Source organism: Symphodus melops (assembly GCF_947650265.1).
Source record: "Symphodus melops genome assembly, chromosome: 13".
NCBI lineage: Eukaryota > Metazoa > Chordata > Actinopteri > Labriformes > Labridae > Symphodus > Symphodus melops.
In genome coordinates, this window is record NC_136703.1 from 25,832,910 (window position 1) to 25,851,926 (window position 19,017).

At 48.3% G+C, this 19,017-nt stretch overlaps 3 protein-coding genes across 4 annotated transcripts; 2 read left to right on the plus strand and 1 right to left on the minus strand.

The window, feature by feature from the left end:
• Window positions 1-47: 47 nt before the first annotated feature.
• abt1 (activator of basal transcription 1) lies at window positions 48-2,314 on the minus strand. Its single transcript, XM_079358649.1, has 4 exons — window positions 1,834-2,314; window positions 834-1,009; window positions 567-752; window positions 48-484 (listed from the first exon to the last, which is right to left on the minus strand). Exons 1-4 carry the CDS (start codon window positions 2,228-2,230, stop codon window positions 305-307), a joined length of 939 nt encoding a protein of 312 aa, XP_079214775.1. The 5' UTR covers window positions 2,231-2,314; the 3' UTR covers window positions 48-304.
• A 284-nt stretch (window positions 2,315-2,598) lies between these two features.
• rad51c (RAD51 paralog C) lies at window positions 2,599-4,504 on the plus strand. Of its 2 annotated transcripts, XM_079358648.1 has the most exons (5): window positions 2,599-2,687; window positions 2,819-2,984; window positions 3,265-3,493; window positions 3,613-3,829; window positions 3,904-4,504. In XM_079358648.1, the coding sequence occupies exons 2-5, from the start codon at window positions 2,867-2,869 to the stop codon at window positions 4,402-4,404; spliced, it is 1,065 nt and encodes a 354-aa protein (XP_079214774.1). In that variant the 5' UTR covers window positions 2,599-2,687; window positions 2,819-2,866; the 3' UTR covers window positions 4,405-4,504. The 2 variants fall into 2 exon arrangements, with proteins under 2 accessions (XP_079214774.1, XP_079214773.1); XM_079358647.1 differs by lacking the exon at window positions 2,599-2,687 and having other exon boundaries at window positions 2,776-2,984.
• A 732-nt stretch (window positions 4,505-5,236) lies between these two features.
• On the plus strand, window positions 5,237-18,930 carry LOC306833395 (metabotropic glutamate receptor 6-like). Its single transcript, XM_079358637.1, has 15 exons — window positions 5,237-5,359; window positions 6,408-7,034; window positions 8,782-8,998; window positions 10,420-10,555; window positions 10,634-10,788; window positions 10,858-10,998; window positions 11,081-11,281; window positions 12,602-12,741; window positions 13,701-13,823; window positions 14,010-14,274; window positions 14,491-14,726; window positions 14,802-14,963; window positions 15,143-15,292; window positions 17,579-17,880; window positions 17,985-18,930. Exons 2-14 carry the CDS (start codon window positions 6,453-6,455, stop codon window positions 17,861-17,863), a joined length of 2,793 nt encoding a protein of 930 aa, XP_079214763.1. The 5' UTR covers window positions 5,237-5,359; window positions 6,408-6,452; the 3' UTR covers window positions 17,864-17,880; window positions 17,985-18,930.
• The last annotated feature ends 87 nt before the right edge of the window (window positions 18,931-19,017 follow it).

The window sequence follows — 19,017 nt, forward strand, 5'->3', positions numbered from 1 at the left end:
GCAAAATAACTTTTAACAGTTTCTTTATTCATCAAAAGGTGTGTCAGAACCAGGAGGAGGAGTCAGAGTTCAGGTAACGCAGGTGTGTCAGAACCAGGAGGAGGAGTCAGAGTTCAGGTGACGCAGGCGTGTCAGACGGACAGGGAATAATTTTATGTACAACATGACAGATTCAGATCCTGTTCAGGTGAGTCTGATTGTCACCTGAGCAGGTAACATTCCCTCAATGCTCCATCTTCTCCTGAAGGTGGGCGTGTCACAGTCCGCTTTCTGTCTCGCCAAAAAAGCCGATAAGGTCCCGCCTTCACTCGGATTTATTCGAGTTGAAAATCTTGGCCAGCAGCGAGACGTTTGATTGGCTCTTCTGCTGTAAGAGGCGGGCCTTGTTCAGGTGCTTCTGGGAGGCGGAGTTCTTCTTCTTCTTCTTCGACTGGATCTCGTCCTCCGTCTGACGCTGCGTGAAGTCCCACGTCTTGTCATCCACCTGGCAACGACAAACACAAAGTGTGACAGCGAACGACTCCGTGACTCCACGGCGAGTCGCAGGTCGGTCCAGACCACTTTACCTGTTGTCCGTCTCTCTGCCTCTTCCTCCTCACGCTGTCCAGGTGAGCGCTCCGCTCCACGTTGTTCAGGTAGAAGTTTGTCTCCCGCTTCGCCTGAGACACCTCCGTCCTCAGCCTCTGCTGCAAAACTGTCTGCTCGTACGCCAAACGCTCGCTCAGGTGTGTCCACTGGAACCTGTGCAGGTACTGCAGAGAGGCGGACAGGTGAGAGAATGAGCGGGCACAAGCTTTACTGTGATGTCACAGGCTGTGATGTCACTGGCTCACCTTGATGGACCACAGGTCGGAGGAGAAGCGTTGGCGTTTCCGGGTACCCATCGGCGTGTTGTGCAGAGACGCCGCGACTTTCTTGGCAACTCGTTTGTCGGAGAACTCCACCCACCCTTCAGTGAAGTCACACCTCCTCAAACCCGACTTCTTCTTTCTTTTCCTCACCTGACCATCTGAGGACAGAGGAGACGAGAGGGCGAAGGGTCAAAACAAGGACAGAGGAGACGAGAGGGCGAAGGGTCAAAACAAGGACAGAGGAGACAAGAGGGCGAAGGGTCAAAACAAGGACAGAGGAGACGAGAGGGAGAAGGGTCAAAACAAGGACAGAGGAGACGAGAGGGAGAAGGGTCAAAACAAGGACAGAGGAGACGACAAGGCGAAGGGTCAAAACAAGGACAGAGGAGACGAGAGGGCGAAGGGTCAAAACAAGGACAGGAGACAAGAGGGCGAAGGGTCAAAACAAGGACAGAGGAGACGAGAGGGCGAAGGGTCAAAACAAGGACAGGAGACAAGAGGGCGAAGGGTCAAAACAAGGACAGAGGAGACGAGAGGGCGAAGGGTCAAAACAAGGACAGGAGACAAGAGGGCGAAGGGTCAAAAACAAGGACAAAGGAGACGACAAGGCGAAGGGTCAAAACAAGGACAGAGGAGACAAGAGAGAGAAGGGTCAAAACAAGGACAGGAGACGAGAGGGCGAAGGGTCAAAACAAGGACAGAGGAGACAAGAGGGAGAAGGGTCAAAACAAGGACAGAGGAGACGAGAGGGCGAAGGGTCAAAACAAGGACAGAGGAGACGACAAGGCGAAGGGTCAAAACAAGGACAGAGGAGACGAGAGGGCGAAGGGTCAAAACAAGGACAGAGGAGACGAGAGGGCGAAGGGTCAAAACAAGGACAGAGGAGACGACAAGGCGAAGGGTCAAAACAAGGACAGAGGAGACGAGAGGGACAGAGGAGACGAGAGGGACAGAGGAGACGAGAGGGACAGAGGAGACATACCTTCAGGCTGGAGGAAGATGCGTCCGATCTCTCCGTACGCTGACAGCAGGTTCCTCAGGTGTTTGGGGCGGAGCCTGGGAGGAATGTGGCCCAGGTAGATAATACCTGGAACAGACTTCCTGCCTGAACAGGAAGTTCCTCCAGAACCTTTCGGCTTAGACTTTTTCTTCTGCCCGACATCACCACCATCATCTTCACCACCATCATCTTCATCACCATCATCTTCATCACCATCATCTTCATCACCATCATCTTCATCATCTTCTTCTTCATCATCGCCTCCTCTCTCTGCAGCATCTCTTTCTTCCTCCTCCTCACCCTCTTCCTCCTCCTCTTCCTCTTCTCTCTGAGCTGTAGCCTCCTCCTCACCCTCCTCTTCCTCTCTCCTCTTCATCATCTGCAGACCAAACAGAAATCATCAGATAAAAAACACAAACAACAAACGGAGCCGGTTCGTTTAAGCTCACCTTTCTTCTTCTTCTTCTTCTTCTTCTCCTCCTCCTTCTCCTCCTTCTTCTTCTCCTCCTTCTTCTTCTTCTTCTCCTCCTCCTTCTCCTCCTTCTTCTTCTCCTCCTTCTTCTTCTTCTCCTCCTCCTCCTCCTTCTTCTTCTTCTTCTTCGTTGGTTTTATCGGCGGTTTGTAAATCCGCGTAGTTTGATTTTAAATCTATTTTTTATCAAACTTCCCTACAGATCAGCTCACGTGCAATAACTCTGTCGCACCTTGATGACGAAACGGAAGCGTCACGCCAAACAGCCAATAGCTAATAATCTGGCTCCTCCTCCAAAATAAGACGTTTTTAAAAGGAAAAAGTTGTGATTATAGGCGGAAGGAGATGATCTATATGTGTAAAGGTAAGTTATAGTTGTGTGTTTTACTTCGACTCGACCGGTCGAACCTGTAAATGTATTTAAAAGTGTTTGATTTGACCACGAACATTTTACTTTGAAAAGTCAAACCGGATCTAGATTTTGTTTCGTTCTAGTGTGTGCAGTGACAGAAGTGATGCTAACGTGAACAAGAAGCAGTGAAGATGCAGAGACCCGTGTCCAGTCTGCCTCTGAGCTCCAGTGTGAAGGTCAAACTGGTCGGTGCTGGTTTCCAGTTCACCGCAGACCTGCTGCACGTGACAGCGACGCAGCTGAGCTCAGGTAACTAAAGAACATGATGCTCAAAACAAGTTTTTAAAGGAGCAATCTGTGAGATGCATCCTGCCAGGATGTCCTCCTTCTAACTTTCACATCGTAGGAGGAGACGTCAATGTTTTAAAGTTCGACTGCAGTGCACATTTTAAACACCAGGGGGCAGAGTTACAGACTGCTCCTTTCAGCTAAGTGCTGAAAACATCAGAAGATTTCTCAGGTGAGTTTTCAGGTTCCCTCTCTGATGGGTGAAACGCTTCGTGTTCTGGTTTGTGTGTGCGCGTTGCAGAGGCGTGTTTGTCCCAGCAGGAGGCGCTGGAGGTGCTGCAGGCGGCGAGCAGAGATGGAGGAGGCGGAGCCTCTCTCAGCGCTCTGGAGCTTCTGCAGAAGGACGAGGACGAGCAGAGGAGCATCATCACCTTCTCCTCGCAGCTCGACGCCGCGCTCCGAGGAGGACTTCCTGTCGGGAAAACCACGGAAATCTGTGGAGCACCGGGAACCGGAAAAACCCAACTGTGGTGAGACGAACGCGCACACACCTCCTCTGTAACCATGGTAACCAAAACAACACAAGGCTGTGAGCTTGAAATATTCTGCCGTCTGTACCAATAAAGTTTTTGATGACATCATCACTCAGCCTGCAGCTGGCCGTGGACGTTCAGATCCCGCCGTGTTTCGGGGGCGTCGGAGGTCAGGCGGTTTTCATCGACACTGAGGGAAGCTTCCTGCTGCAGAGAGTCGTCGACATCGCCGCCGCCGCCGTCCAACACTGCTCCCTATTGGTCGAAGACGATGAACAACGAGTTGCCATGACAACCTTCAGCGTGGAAAACATCCTGTCCAACATTTTTCTGGTAATCGAAGAAATTAAAAATCGGTAAAAATAATTTGATGACAGAATAGCTGATTCTGATTGGCTGTCTTACAGGTGCGTTGCCATGACTACGTGGAGTTGCTGGCAGAGCTCCAGTTGCTGCCTGACTTCCTGGCTGAGCACCCCAGAGTCCGCCTCCTGGTGATTGACAGCGTGGCGTTTCCTTTCCGGCAGCACTTCGGCGAGCTGTCGCAGAGGACGCGCCTTCTCAACGGCCTCGCCCAGCATCTCATCGCCGTGGCAACCAGCCACAACTTGGCCGTGGTGTTGACCAATCAGATGACCACACGCCTGCAAGGCAGCCAATCACAGCTGGTCCCCGCCCTCGGGGAGAGCTGGGGCCACTGCCCCAACATCAGGATCCTCTTTCAGTGGGCAGGAACAAGACGGTTGGCGGCCATCTTTAAATCTTCTGGTCACATGGACTGTGCCGTCCAATACCAAATCACCTCAGAGGGATTCAGGGACGCCGACCAATCAGAACTGCCTCAGAGCAAGCGCCCAAGAACAGACAGCGACCAATCAGCTGGCAGCAAGACCGAAACTAGCTCCTGATTGGTCAAAGACTGTCAGCCAATCAGAATCCAAGATGACTTGTTGGAAATTTAAAAATGTAAATATTTCTCAAAATAAAATGGTTTTACTTTTTTTCTCACCGGCTCTTCAAATAAGCTTTTATTTTGAAAAACAGTGGAGTCTCTGGGTCAATTAGATTAACTAAATGTATATTAATAATTATTAAAGATCATGAATTCAAAACAATTAAATAACCAATGAGATAATTTAATGAAGCCGATGCTGAAGTTTAAAATCCTGCAGTTCCTGGAGTGTCCACTAGAGGCTGGCTGCAGTACCTGGAGTGTCCACTAGAGGCTGGCTGCAGTACCTGGAGTGTCCACTAGAGGCTGGCTGCAGCAGCACAGGAAGTCACATACACACCCATTCAAACAAAACTTTTTAAAGCAGACATGAACATGTTTACAAACAAAGAGCTCTGATTAGTTAAATATATCATAAAAGTATATATTCTATTTCTATGGTTCTCAAATGGTGGGTCGAGACAAAAGTGTGTGTGTGTGTGTGTGTGTGTGTGTAGGTAAGCACCTGTCACACCTGAACGTCTTGTTTACTGATTGCGACCAACAGAGGGCGCTCTGTGTCAAGCTGATGATCAGAGATGTTCTCTGGTACAGATGATCCGCTCTGAGTAAAATCACAGAACTGATTCTTCACGTAACACCTGGCCGGCCATGCACGCGCGCACACACACGCACGTTCATGTTTTAATTAGACAGAGAGAGAGAGGGAGAGAGGGAGAGCGGGAGATGGAGTGAGAGAGAGAGGGAGAGAGGGAGAGAGGGAGACAGAGGGGTCTTTGGTCCTCGCTGATTGGAGCAGCAGGACGTGAACCGGAGTTTCAGATCTGACGGACTCGTTGGAACAGTTAAAAGGGTCAGAACCGGGATCAGGACCGGGTTCAGAGCGTGATCAGGACCGAGATTCGGCTCCGGTGAGTTGGACTGCAGTGATCAGTTTTGAATAAAGCAGCGACCATATTAATGATATAATGATCTAATAATAAATAATAGTGTGTCGCTGTAAAAGATGCTGATTGGGTTAAATGTTTCGACAGTGTTCAGATATCTTTAAATCTTCTTGCAATCAATCAAACATCGATTAAAACACACTTTAATAATCAGTGTTTTAAATATGTTTCATATGGTTAAGTGTTTTATGGCTTAGTGCCAGATTGGTGAATTATAAAGATGATCAGTACTTCATTGATTAAAATCCTCCTTTTGACTTTAACATATTTAAAACATTTTTATATTTTATTTTGCTTGACGTACAGAATGATGTGCACGTGACTCATTAATAATCAACGTTATTTAATACTATGATAGTTTATTGATCAGTTTGTAATCAATATTTAAGGTTTGTATCATAGGCGGACAAAAAGTAAAGACATTTGTGTCTGGTAGATTTGTTGTTGTAAAGAAGCTTCTCGTGCTGTTGGGAAGCTGCTGTGTGTTTGATACCAGCATGGTGACACTTGTGCCGTTCGTCGTTCGTTGTGATCATTTAAATCAGTGGTGTCCAAACATTTTTCTTGCGGGCCAAAATTGTCGCGTTAGAATCGCTCACGGGCCACAGGTTGGGTTTTTTTTTTTTTTTTTTTGTAAATATTGGAAGGAACTTTTTGTATTTTGACTTCTTCAAAAAAATAATGTAAATACACAAAAACTAATTGCAGTGGGAAACTGTTGTGTTCTCATTTTTTGTAAAGAATAGTCAGGCTTTTATAGGTCTCCCTCGCTAACATGAAAAAGACAAAAAGAACGAAACATGCCATCTGATGAGGCCTGGGGCCAAAACCTTCTGATTCTTTGATTTGAAGTCAAGGGCCTCAAAAAATCCACTCAAGGGCCACAAATGGCCCCCGGGCCTCACTTTGGACCCCCCTGATTTAAACCCTTTCGAGATCCAACCAACACAGCAGCCAGGTCAGAGGGGGGCTGAGGGACAGAGAAACAGCTGACTGACTGATCTCTCCTCAGGTTTCCACAGCAGGATGAAAACTCTCCCCTAAAGACGACGTCATTATGACATCATCAGGGCCCGCCCCCTCCTCCTCCCTCTTCGTGCACCATCTTCAGCCTGTCTTATTCCGGATTGGACGGCGCTCCAGCCAGTCTTCACGCTGGCTCCGCCACCTCCTTTCTCTCTGGATCTGGATGAGCTTACAGGTAGTTCAGGTGAGCGCCTCCCACCAGCACTTCCACCCACACTCCATCAAGATACCTGGTGACATCACTCTGGGGGGGCTGTTCCCTATACATGCCCGTGGCCCTCACGGTCTGCCGTGTGGCGAGCTGAAGAAGGAGAAGGGGATCCACCGCATGGAGGCCATGTTGTACGCTTTGGACCAGATCAACAGTGACACAGAGCTGCTGCCGAACATCACGCTGGGGGCCCGAATCCTGGACACCTGCTCCAGAGACACCTACGCCCTGGAGCAGTCGCTCACCTTTGTCCAGGCGCTGATCCAGAAAGACACATCCGACATACGCTGCTCCAACGGAGAACCGCCCCTCATCCGTAAACCAGAAAGGGTGGTGGGCGTGATCGGAGCGTCGGCCAGCTCCGTGTCCATCATGGTGGCCAACATCCTGAGACTGTTCGAGGTAAGAAACACTCAGGTAACATACAGGTGAGAGAGAGATGGCTTAAAGGCAACTCTGACATACGTGTGGAACATACCGGAAACAACAACAACAACAACAACAACAACAACAACAACAACAACAACAACAACAACATGAAGGTTATACAGGTGACAAACAGGCAACATGCAATAAATATACAGCTTCATTACAGGTGACACAGATAGAGGTGATGTGCAGGCAACTTAAAGGCTACAGACAGGTGACATCTTTGCTTTGAGCTGATGGTTGGTTGTTTCCTGGTTTGGTTGCATGGTGAACCTGGTGAGTTGCTGGTTTGGTTGCATGGTGAACCTGGTGAGTTGCTGGTTTGGTTGCATGGTGAACCTGGTGAGTTGCTGGTTTGGTTGCATGGTGAACCTGGTGAGTTGCTGGTTTGGTTGCATGGTGAACCTGGTGAGTTGCTGGTTTGGTTGCATGGTGAACCTGGTGAGTTGCTGGTTTGGTTGCATGGTGACCATGGTGAGTTGCTGGTTTGGTTGCATGGTGAACCTGGTGAGTTGCTGGTTTGGTTGCATGGTGACCATGGTGAGTTGCTGGTTTGGTTGCATGGTGAACCTGGTGAGTTGCTGGTTTGGTTGCATGGTGACCATGGTGAGTTGCTGGTTTGGTTGCATGGTGAACCTGGTGAGTTGCAGGTTTGGTTGCATGGTGACCATGGTGAGTTGCTGGTTTGGTTGCATGGTGAACCTGGTGAGTTGCTGGTTTGGTTGCATGGTGAACCTGGTGAGTTGCTGGTTTGGTTGCATGGTGAACCTGGTGCGTTGCTGGTTTGGTTGCATGGTGAACCTGGTGAGTTGCTGGTTTGGTTGCATGGTGACCATGGTGAGTTGCTGGTTTGGTTGTATGGTGACCATGGTGAGTTGCTGGTTTGGTTGCATGGTGAACCTGGTGAGTTGCTGGTTGGTTTATGGTTAGCTGTTGGTTGGATGGTGGATGGTTGGTTGCTGGGTGTTGCTGGTTGGACCTTATTGGCTGGTTGGTTTTTGCTGGTTGCTGGGTGTTGCTGGTTACTTGCTGGTTGTTTGTTGCTGGTTGCTGGTTTGTTTCTCTTTATCTGCTGAGTTTTGAAGAAGATTATTTCGTTAGTTTAAACCTCATGAATCCAGTTTGTAGGAACGATCTGGTTGGATGTATTATTTGTTTTTAGTTTCAAGGTTTTGAAACAACATGATTCAATGTTGTAGATTTTGTCTCTGCCTACTTCCTCATCTCGTCCTGGCCAATCACAGCGTGAGACGGTTGTGATGTCATGGTTCTTCTGACTGTGGATCCCCAAAGAACACAGACAGTTCCGTTCGCTCCACTGAAGCATGAAGATGTTGATGATGATGGTGATGATGGAGGCCTGCTTTAGCTTTTTAATGTAGAGTCCTTCATTAATCTGCACACACACACACACACACACACACACACACACACACACTTTGTTTTGTGTTAATGTGATTGTTATTGAAGCTTTGACACACATTTAGCATCGGCTGTTACACAGCACTAATCCAGTGTGTGTGTGTGTGTGTGTGTGTGTGTGTTTCCAGTGTTACCAGTATGTGCGTGTTTTTAATTTGACCCTGAGCCCTGACTGAAGGACAGGTATTCTGTTGAACAGCAGTCTGATCACTGATCAATAACTCGTGTGTATCTATCGCTGATCACCGAGCGAGGACAGTGTGATCATTGTTCTTCATTGGTTATGAATTGGTTTCAGATCCCTCAGGTGAGCTACGCCTCCACGGCTCCGGAGCTCAGTGATAACAATCGGTACGACTTCTTCTCACGGGTGGTTCCTCCGGACTCGTACCAGGCTCAGACCATGCTCGACATCGTGAAGGCGCTGGGCTGGAACTACGTGTCCACGCTGGCGTCTGAGGGAAGCTACGGAGAGAGCGGAGTCGAAGCCTTCATGCAGATCTCACGAGAGGCCGGTACGTTTATAATATACAAACAGAACCAGACCCACTGGAGAACAGGTAGAAACCTCGAACAGAACCAGACCCACTGGAGAACAGGTAGAAACCTTTAACAGAACCAGACCTACTGGAGAACAGGTAGAAACCTCGAACAGAACCAGACTCACTGCAGAACAGGTAGAAACCTTAAACAGAACCAGACCCACTGCAGAACAGGTAGAAACCTTGAACAGAACCAGACCCACTGCAGAACAGGTAGAAACCTTGAACAGAACCAGACTCACTGGAGAACAGGTAGAAACCTCGAACAGAACCAGACTCACTGCAGAACAGGTAGAAACCTCGAACAGAACCAGACTCACTGCAGAACAGGTAGAAACCTTAAACAGAACCAGACCCACTGCAGAACAGGTAGAAACCTCTAACAGAACCAGACCCACTGGAGAACAGGCCGAAAACCTGAAACAGAACCAGACTCACTGCAGAACAGGTAGAAACCTCGAACAGAACCAGACCCACTGGAGAACAGGTAGAAACCTCAAACAGAACCAGACCCACTGGAGAACAGGCCGAAAACCTGAAACAGAACCAGACTCACTGCAGAACAGGTAGAAACCTTGAACAGAACCAGACCCACTGGAGAACAGGTAGAAACCTCGAACAGAACCAGAATCACTGGAGAACAGGTAGAAACCTCGAACAGAACCAGACCCACTGGAGAACAGGTAGAAACCTTGAACAGAACCAGACCCACTGGAGAACAGGTAGAAACCTCGAACAGAACCAGACTCACTGGAGAACAGGTAGAAACCTCGAACAGAACCAGACTCACTGGAGAACAGGTAGAAACCTGTAACAGAACCAGACTCACTGCAGAACAGGTAAAACCTCGAATAGAACCAGACCCACTGGAGAACAGGTAGAAACCTCGAACAGAACCAGACCCACTGAAGAACAGGTAAAACCCCAAACAGAACCAGACCCACTGGAGAACAGGCTGAAAACCTGAAACAGAACCAGACTCACTGCAGAACAGGTATAAACCTCGAATAGAACCAGAGACACTGGAGAACAGGTAGAAACCTTAAACAGAACCAGACCCACTGCAGAACAGGTAGAAACCTTGAACAGAACCAGACCCACTGCAGAACAGGTAGAAACCTTGAACAGAACCAGACTCATTGGAGAACAGGTAGAACCTCGAATAGAACCAGAGACACTGGAGAACAGGTAGAAACCTTGAACAGAACCAGACTCACTGCAGAACAGGTAGAAACCTTGAACAGAACCAGAACCACTGGAGAACAGGTAGAAACCTTGAACAGAACCAGACTCACCTGTCCGTCACCTGTGTCTCTCTGACCTGACTATCTCACAGGTAAGGTGTCTATCTCTGACCTCTGACCTCTGACCTCTCTCCCACCTGTCTGTCTCAGGTGGTGTTTGTATCGCTCAGTCGGTGAAGATTCCTCGTGAGCCGACAGCCGGTGAGTTTGATAAAATTGTGAATCGTCTGATGGAGACGAGCAACGCCCGAGGAGTGATCATCTTCGCCAACGAGGACGACATCAAGTAAGAACAAACTGATTCCGCCGACACGTCATCGTCACAGTCCGTCCTCTTCAGGGTTTCACCCTCTCGTCCTGGTAGGCGTGTCCTCGAGGCAGCGAAACGGGCCAACCTGACGGGTCAGTTCCTGTTTGTGGGATCAGACAGCTGGGGGGCGAAGAGTTCACCAATCACAGAGCTTGAAGACGTTGCAGAGGGCGCCGTAACCATCCTGCCAAAACGGGCGTCGATAGACGGTAAGCCTGCACACACTCCCACAGTGTGTCTGTTCATGCGTGTGTGTTTACATGTTTGTGTGTGTCCAGGTTTTGATCAGTACTTCCTGACTCGCTCTCTGGAGAACAATCGGAGGAACATTTGGTTCAACGAGTTCTGGGAGGACGACTTCAGGTGCAAACTGACCCGGCCCGGGATCAAACTGGACCCTGACAAGAAGAAATGTACAGGTAAGCTCCCCCCCCCCCCCATCAGCAGTCAACCGTCTCCTGTGTCCTGGTGCGTCATGTGACCTGGCGTGTCTTTTTGAAGGTCAGGAGAAGATCGGTCGGGACTCGGCGTACGAGCAGGAGGGGAAGGTTCAGTTCGTGATCGACGCGGTGTACGCGGTGGCGAACGCTCTGCACAGCATGCAGCAGGATCTGTGTCCCGGCAGCTCCGGAGTCTGCGGCAACATGGACCCTGTGGAGGGCCGGCTGCTGCTCGAGTACATCCGAGCGGTCAACTTCAACGGTTAGTTATCTCAAGGTCACTCTGAATAACGAGCACGTGGAGAGCTCACAGTTTGATCTGGTTTTCTTCTGGTTCTGCAGAGACTGAACAGAACCAGAGTCTGTGCAGCTGAGATCTTTTCCTTCCTCACACACATCACAGACCATCAAGTCTCCCTTTAAACAGGCTGGTTTGGATGTTAGTCTTGTTTAGAGTCTGACCAGGACTGACCGCCGACTGCAGGCTGAAATCTTCTCCTGCTGCTAAATCAGATCATCGGTCATCCCCCAAACCCAACAGAACTCAACAACCGGGCCTTTACATGCACTGCAATCTGAATAGAACAGGACAGCACACGTCCACTAAACATCTCCCTCACACCACGTCCCTCAGGACAGGGCACAGAGGTGCTCGCTGTGGGAGGAGCCTGATCTCAGCTCGCCCTGAATAAAAGGCTTTAAACTTCTGATTGGTGTTCTGTGTCTGATCCGTTCTGTGGTTGTTCTGTTGGACGGGTACGGTGCTGTGTGAAGTCTGCAGATATTAATACGGGCTAAACAGTAGAGAATATATCCATAAATGTTAACAGCTAACTTTAATTCAGTGTGAAGCTCCCAGAACCTGTGGTTCTGTCCCGTGCTGTCTGCGTGTCTGCAGATCTGAATCATTCATGAGGAGAGGCTTTTCTAACGCATGAGGAAATGGTTATCACGCTCTTAATTTGAAATGCACGGATTGTTTCCTATCTTGTAGGAATGTTTCAGTGAATGCACGCCCAAAATCATTTTATAGATAATGCGTTTCAAAGAACCCGGCGCTGATGTGAGCAGGACCTGTTCAGAGTCTTCAAAGAGATTTCCAGAGCAGCTGAACAGAAGCTTCTTCTTCTTCCTGTTAACTCACATTTATATTTAATAAAGCCGAGAAGCTGGAGCTGGAAGAGAGAGAGGATTTAAACTCAAACAGCTCCGTCTGTCTGACAACCTGTCTGACTGACTGTCTGTGTTTGTAGTTCTGGTTCTGGCGTTTGTAGTTCTAACTCTGGAGAGCATTTTTTTTTTCTGTATTCAGACACGCAGAAAGTCCGTTAAAACACTTTACGTGTTTTCAGTGTGTGTGTGTGTGTGTGTGTGTGTGTGTGTGTGTGTGTGTGTGTGTGTGTGTGTTAATTATTGAAGCAGCAGCTGGGGATCGGGAAGATCAGCAGGATGAAGAAGAAAACGCAACCACTCTGTGTATTACCTGTCTGTCTCTCTGTATTTAACCTGTCTCTCTGTCTGTCTGTCTGTCTGTCTCTCTGTCTGTCTGTCTGTCTGTCTGTCTGTCTGTCGCCCTTAACAGGAAGTGCGGGTACGACGGTTCTGTTTAATGAGAACGGAGACGCTCCGGGTCGTTACGACATCTTTCAGTTTCAACTGACCAATCACAGTCATCCTGGATATCACGTGATCGGCCAATGGTCCAATAACCTGAGACTCAATGTAAGAGGGAGAGACGGGTTTTTACCATTTTGTCTGTCTGTCTGTCTCTCTGACCTGTCTGTCTGTCTGTCTGTCTGTCTGTCTGTCTCTCTGACCTGTCTGTCTGTCTGTCTGTCTGTCTCTCTGACCTGTCTCTCTCTCTGACCTGTCTGTCTCTCTCTCTGACCTGTCTGTCTGTCTCTCTGACCTGTCTGTCTCTCTGACCGGTCTGTCTGTCTGTCTGTCTGTCTGTCTGTCTGTCTGTCTGTCTGTCTCTCTGACCTGTCTGTCTCTCTGACCGGTCTGTCTGTCTGTCTGTCTGTCTGTCTGTCTGTCTGTCTGTCTGTCTGTCTGTCTGTCTGTCTGTCTGTCTGTCTGTCTGTCTCTCTGACCTGTCTGTCTCTCTCTCTGACCTGTCTGTCTGTCTGTCTGTCTGTCTGTCTGTCTGTCTGTCTGTCTGTCTGTCTGTCTGTCTCTCTCTCTGACCTGTCTGTCTGTCTGTCTGTCTGTCTGTCTGTCTGTCTGTCTGTCTGTCTGTCTGTCTCTCTGACCTGCCTGTCTCTCTGACCTGTCTGTCTGTCTCTCTGACCCGTCTGTCTGTCTGTCTGTCTGTCTGTCTGTCTGTCTGTCTGTCTGTCTGTCTGTCTGTCTCTCTGACCTGTCTGTCTCTCTGACCTGTCTGTCTCTCTGACCTGTCTGTCTCTCTCTCTGACCTGTCTGTCTCTCTGACCTGTCTGTCTGTCTCTCTTACCTGTCTGTCTGTCTCTCTGACCTGTCTGTCTCTCTGACCTGTCTGTCTGTCTGTCTGTCTGTCTGTCTGTCTGTCTCTCTGACCTGTCTGTCTGTCTCTCTGACCTGTCTGTCTCTCTGACCTGTCTGTCTGTCTGTCTCTCTGACCTGTCTGTCTGTCTCTCTGACCTGTCTCTCTCTCTGACCTGTCTGTCTCTCTGACCTGTCTGTCTCTCTGACCTGTCTGTCAGCTGGAGGAGATGCAGTGGTCTGGAGGAGATAAATCTGTTCCAGGGTCAGTTTGCAGTTTTCCCTGTAATCCAGGAGAGAGGAAGAAGATGGTGAAGGGGGTCCCCTGCTGCTGGCACTGTGAGGTAAGACCATCATCTCCATCATCATCATCATCATGATCTTCATCACCATCATCATCATGATCTTCATCACCATCACCATCATCACCATCATCATCATGATCATGATCTTCATCATCATCATCATCACCATCACCATCATGATCTTCATCACCATCATCATCATGATCTCCTCTGACCTGCCTGCAGCTCTGTGACGGGTACCAGTACCAGGTGGACGAGTTTAACTGTGAGACCTGTCCGTCAGACATGCGTCCCGCCCCCAACAGAACTACCTGTCGACCGACTCCAATCATCAAGCTGGAGTGGAACTCGCCCTGGGCCCTTGTGCCAGCCTCTCTTGCCATGCTCGGTATCCTAGCAACCAGTGCAGTGGTGATCACCTTCATCCGCTTCAATGACACGCCCATCGTCAGGGCGTCGGGGAGGGAGCTCAGCTACGTGCTCCTGACAGGTGGGTGCTAACGCTGAGCATGTCAGGTTTGTTCTCACTTGATTATTGGTGGCGGCCGTTTGACCTTTATTCTTAATCGTTTCCTGTTTCTAAACTTTTTTTTGAGTTGTAGTTCATGTTTTATTGTGAAAAGGTTATTTTAAAAGACGTTACTTCCTGATGATGGTGGTGATGTCCTCAGCAGCTAGGATGTCAAACCTGACTTTCTGTCTTCAGGTATCTTCCTGATCTACCTGATCACCTTCCTGATGATTGCTGAACCAGGGGTGTTTGCGTGTGCGTTCCGGCGCCTCCTTCTGGGCCTTGGAATGGCGATCACGTACTCTGCAATGTTGACCAAAACCAACCGGATCTACCGGATCTTTGAACAGGGCAAGAGGTCTGTGACTCCCCCCAAATTCATTAGCCCCACCTCCCAGCTCATCATCACCTTCATCCTCAGCTCCGTCCAGGTAAGAATTCAGAGGTCTTCCCACATCCTGGTTCTGCATCCTGTCACATGACTCAGGTTGTACTTCCTGTTTCAGGTCCTGGGTGTCTTCGTGTGGTTTGCTGTTGTGCCTCCACACACCATCATCGACTATGAGGAACTCCGCCCCCCGAACCCTGACCTGGCCCGAGGCATCCTGAAGTGTGACATGTCAGACCTGTCGATCATCTGCTGCCTCAGCTACAGCATCGTGCTCATGGTGACTCGTTGATAGATTATTGATGCCTGATTAATCTGTTGTTGATGAGCTGATCCGATTTTATGTTTCTGATTGGTTTCAAACCCTCTGATGTCATATTGATCTCTAAGAGGTATGAAAAGCTGTAGAAGGCTCTACTGTCCTGGTTGCTAGGTAACCCTCATTCTTCTTGTTGCTAGGTAACGTGTACTGTGTATGCAGTGAAGAGTCGCGGTGTTCCAGAAACGTTCAACGAAGCCAAACCGATTGGTTTTACAATGTACACCACCTGCATCATCTGGCTCGCCTTCGTGCCCATCTTCTTTGGCACTGCCCAGTCTACCGAGAAGGTAACAACCCAACCAAGGTCAACCCAAACACAATCAACCCAACCAAGGTCAACCCAAACACAGTCAACCCAAACTAGTTTAAGGCAACCACGATCAACCCAACAAAGGTTTACCCAGCCAAGATCAACCGTACAACAGTGAATCCAACTGAGAACAACCCAACCAGTGTCAACCTAGCCAAGAAGTAACCAGCCAGGTCCAACCCAAACACAATCAACCCAACCTGGGTCAACCCAAACACAATCAACCCAACCTGGGTCAGCCCTAACACAATCAACCCAACCTGGGTCAGCCCTAACACAATCAACCCAACCTGGGTCAACCCAAACACAATCAACCCAACCTGGGTCAGCCCAAACACAATCAACCCATCCTGGGTCAGCCCAAACACAATCAACCCAACCTGGGTCAGCCCACACAACCCAACCTGGGTCAACCCAAACACAATCAACCCAACCAGGTCCAACCCAAACACAATCAACCCAACCTGGGTCAACCCAAACACAATCAACCCAACCTGGGTCAGCCCAAACACAATCAACCCATCCTGGGTCAGCCCAAACACAATCAACCCAACCTGGGTCAGCCCACACAACCCAACCTGGGTCAACCCAAACACAATCAACCCAACCAGGTCCAACCCAAACACAATCAACCCAACCTGGGTCAACCCAAACACAATCAACCCAACCTGGGTCAACCCAAACACAATCAACCCAACCAGGGTCAACCCAGCGACAGACAGCCTATAACTATAATCAACCCAACTGAGACCAACTCAACCACGTACAATCAATCCATAATCCACCAAACCATGAGAGGCCATTTAAATTCTGGTGTCCTAAATTTCATATCTGTGTTGATCCCATTAAAAACCAGACCTTGAGTCCAGACATCTGTATAATTTAACTTCAACAGAAACCAGAAATCAGGTGTACAAATCTGACTACTGATAAAACAGTATGGGTAAGACTCAATACCGACTGAGCAGCAGATTGACAAGTGAATAATGGTGAGCAGACGGACAGGTGACCAGGTAGACTGGAAAGCAGACGGCCAGGTGACCAGGTAGACTGGAAAGCAGACGGCCAGGTGACCAGGTAGACTGGAAAGCAGACGGACAGGTGACCAGGTAGACTGGAAAGCAGACGGACAGGTGACCAGGTAGACTGGAAAGCAGACGGACAGGTGACCAGGTAGACTGGAAAGCAGACGGCCAGGTGACCAGGTAGACTGGAAAGCAGACGGCCAGGTGACCAGGTAGACTGGAAAGCAGACGGACAGGTGACCAGGTAGACTGGAAAGCAGACGGACAGGTGACCAGGTAGACTGGAAAGCAGACGGACAGGTGACCAGGTAGACTGGAAAGCAGACGGCCAGGTGAATAGGCAGACTGGAAGGTAGACAGGCAGGCTATTTACCCTCCTCATCAGGACTAAATGTGTGTTTGTGGTTCAGACTGAGTTCAGACAGGAACAGGGGAATAAATCTGAGCAGCATTAGACCCAAAGTGGAACAGCTGGATTAAACAGATTACAGACAAACACAGGATGTCATTATACAACTCAACTTTGTCCAAAAAAGCCCCACAAACATCAGAGGTGATAGAAAAAGAGCCCAACAAACAGACTGTAGAAGCTGTGAGTATTTCATATTCCTTTAGGATTTGGTTGGTTCTTGTGATCTTTGGGGAGATTCTACTGGTCTGGGTCTATGTGGTTTAAAGGGGGAGGGGGTCCTGTAGGGAGTTCTTGTTGGCAGTTCAGGACTATATTGTTCTTGCAGGCGGTTGCCACTGAAGGTTTTTTGGCCCCTTTATGGTTCTTACACTCATTGAGATGTTGTGTGTGTACTGAATGGAGTCAGTTCTGTGGCATGGTATGAAGGAGGTGGTTCATGAGGAGGTTGAATGTTGTTGCATCATTTGGGAGGGTGAAGCTTCAAGGTCCTTTAAGGGGAATTTAGCTGATTGTATTGTTCTTTTGGAAGCTCTGTCCGGCTCTGAAAAGATGCTCGACATCCTCTATGAGGATTTCACTGACCTTTGGGGAAGTTTAGTAATCACTGAGGAGTTTTAGTAGAAATGTAAGAATGTTCTGGAGGTTTTAAACCCTTCTTATAGTCCAAGAGGAGGTGATTGCAGACCTGTAGTTGGTTCTTATGGACTTTTAAGGGTTCTTGTATTCCTTGAGTATTAGTCAATGGTTATGCCAGGAGTCTGAAAGTTTGAGTGGTACACTAAAGATGTTCAAGTTTCAAGAGGTACCTCTTTCTCTTTCACCATAGATGTTCATCCAGACGGCCACTCTGACCGTCTCCATGTCGCTCAGTGCCTTCGTGTCCCTCGGGATGCTCTACATGCCGAAGGTTTACGTCATCATCTTCCACCCTGAGAAGAACGTCCAGAAGAGGAAGAAGAGCTTCAAGGTCTGTAGCACGAAAGTTGCTGTGTTGTTCTGGAAGTTGTCGTGTATGCTGACAGTTGCTGTGTTGCAGTCCGTTGTCCAGGCTGCCAAGATGTCTGGTAAACAGAATGGAGAGACAAAGATTGAACCGGACAGGTCGCAGTAAAAGCTCCAAGTATTCAGGTACTCAAACTATAAACTGCATTACAACAAGTACCTTTGTATTATTATAATATTTGCAGTATTTAAAGTTAGTTGTTTTGTAATGTTTCTCCATCTTTCTGTAGGATGGATCGTGATGAAATGTGACTCAATCAAAACCCTCCAGATGATCAGCAAGTTGCCGTACATGACCGACCGGTTGCTCCACAGGATCAACACATTGTTATAGATGATCAACGTGTTGTAAAGATGCTCAACATCATCAGCATGTTCTCTGACATGATCAGCAAGTTGCTCCAGATTTGAACATGTTCCCTGAGATGATCAACAAATACAGATTAGCATTTTTTGTCCCTGTCTTTTATACGGTTCAGGAGTTTTCTTTAATTCCTAAATTTCCTGTTGCAACTTGAAAACAAATTGCATTAACTTCTGTCCTCATTGTCGACTTCAGTGATCCTCTGACTTTTCTGACCATTTCCCTGCAGAACTGATGACATCACACTCTGTTTTCTGCTAATTATATGTTGGCATTGCAAAGAGTATTTTATATTTATGTGTATTAATGAAAAAATGTTTTCCATGTGATTGGTATTGAGTCAGGCACATCAGCAGAAACTACAACTCCCAGCATGCCCTGGGGGCCACGAGTAAAAAAAACTTGAAGACACAACGTGATGTTAATTAATTTGCCTTCAGTGTGACGATAACGCCTGAAGCTGGTGTTATTATATGACTAGTGGGCGTGGTCTATGTCCTTATATGGTCGGTCATATTGTAGGTGGGTGGGGCTAACACGTGTATGAGGAGGACCGAGATGATGGTGAAGATATTTCAGGCTGAGCTGCTGAATGTTTCAGATGATGGTTAAACATTTATGTTCATGTGAGCGGCTCAGGAGCAAGGCAGCGGTGGGCCGATGGTTCATTTCCCTGAAGAGCCGGAAAAGTGGGTCACATTTGGTTTTCTACTTTACACCCGCTGCCGCTATCAGGAGAGTACAACCACCCTCCCAGTACAACAGATCCATTGTATTTAAAGAACCTTACACACAAAAACTTACATTTTCTCATCCCCAGTAAGAAAGACTGAAAGAGGTTCAACTGTGTTTTGTTAACCTGACAGCTGTAAATTATTAAAGTAAATCCTCTTTATCCT

Excerpts from the sequence above, each read along its gene's own strand:
- abt1 (XM_079358649.1), bottom strand. The coding sequence starts at position 2,230 with ATGATGAAGAGGAGAGAGGAAGAGGAGGGTGAGGAGGAGGCTACAGCT. Across the intron at positions 1,010-1,833 it reads CATCTTCCTCCAGCCTGAAG|ATGGTCAGGTGAGGAAAAGA; the intron begins GTATGTCTCCTC and ends CTCTGTCCTCAG. Across the intron at positions 485-566 it reads GGCAGAGAGACGGACAACAG|GTGGATGACAAGACGTGGGA; the intron begins GTAAAGTGGTCT and ends TGTCGTTGCCAG.
- rad51c (XM_079358648.1), top strand. The coding sequence starts at position 2,867 with ATGCAGAGACCCGTGTCCAGTCTGCCTCTGAGCTCCAGTGTGAAGGTC. Across the intron at positions 2,985-3,264 it reads AGCGACGCAGCTGAGCTCAG|AGGCGTGTTTGTCCCAGCAG; the intron begins GTAACTAAAGAA and ends TGCGCGTTGCAG. Across the intron at positions 3,830-3,903 it reads TCCTGTCCAACATTTTTCTG|GTGCGTTGCCATGACTACGT; the intron begins GTAATCGAAGAA and ends GCTGTCTTACAG.
- LOC306833395 (XM_079358637.1), top strand. The coding sequence starts at position 6,453 with ATGACATCATCAGGGCCCGCCCCCTCCTCCTCCCTCTTCGTGCACCAT. Across the intron at positions 11,282-12,601 it reads CCGAGCGGTCAACTTCAACG|GAAGTGCGGGTACGACGGTT; the intron begins GTTAGTTATCTC and ends CGCCCTTAACAG. Across the intron at positions 14,275-14,490 it reads CAGCTACGTGCTCCTGACAG|GTATCTTCCTGATCTACCTG; the intron begins GTGGGTGCTAAC and ends TTCTGTCTTCAG.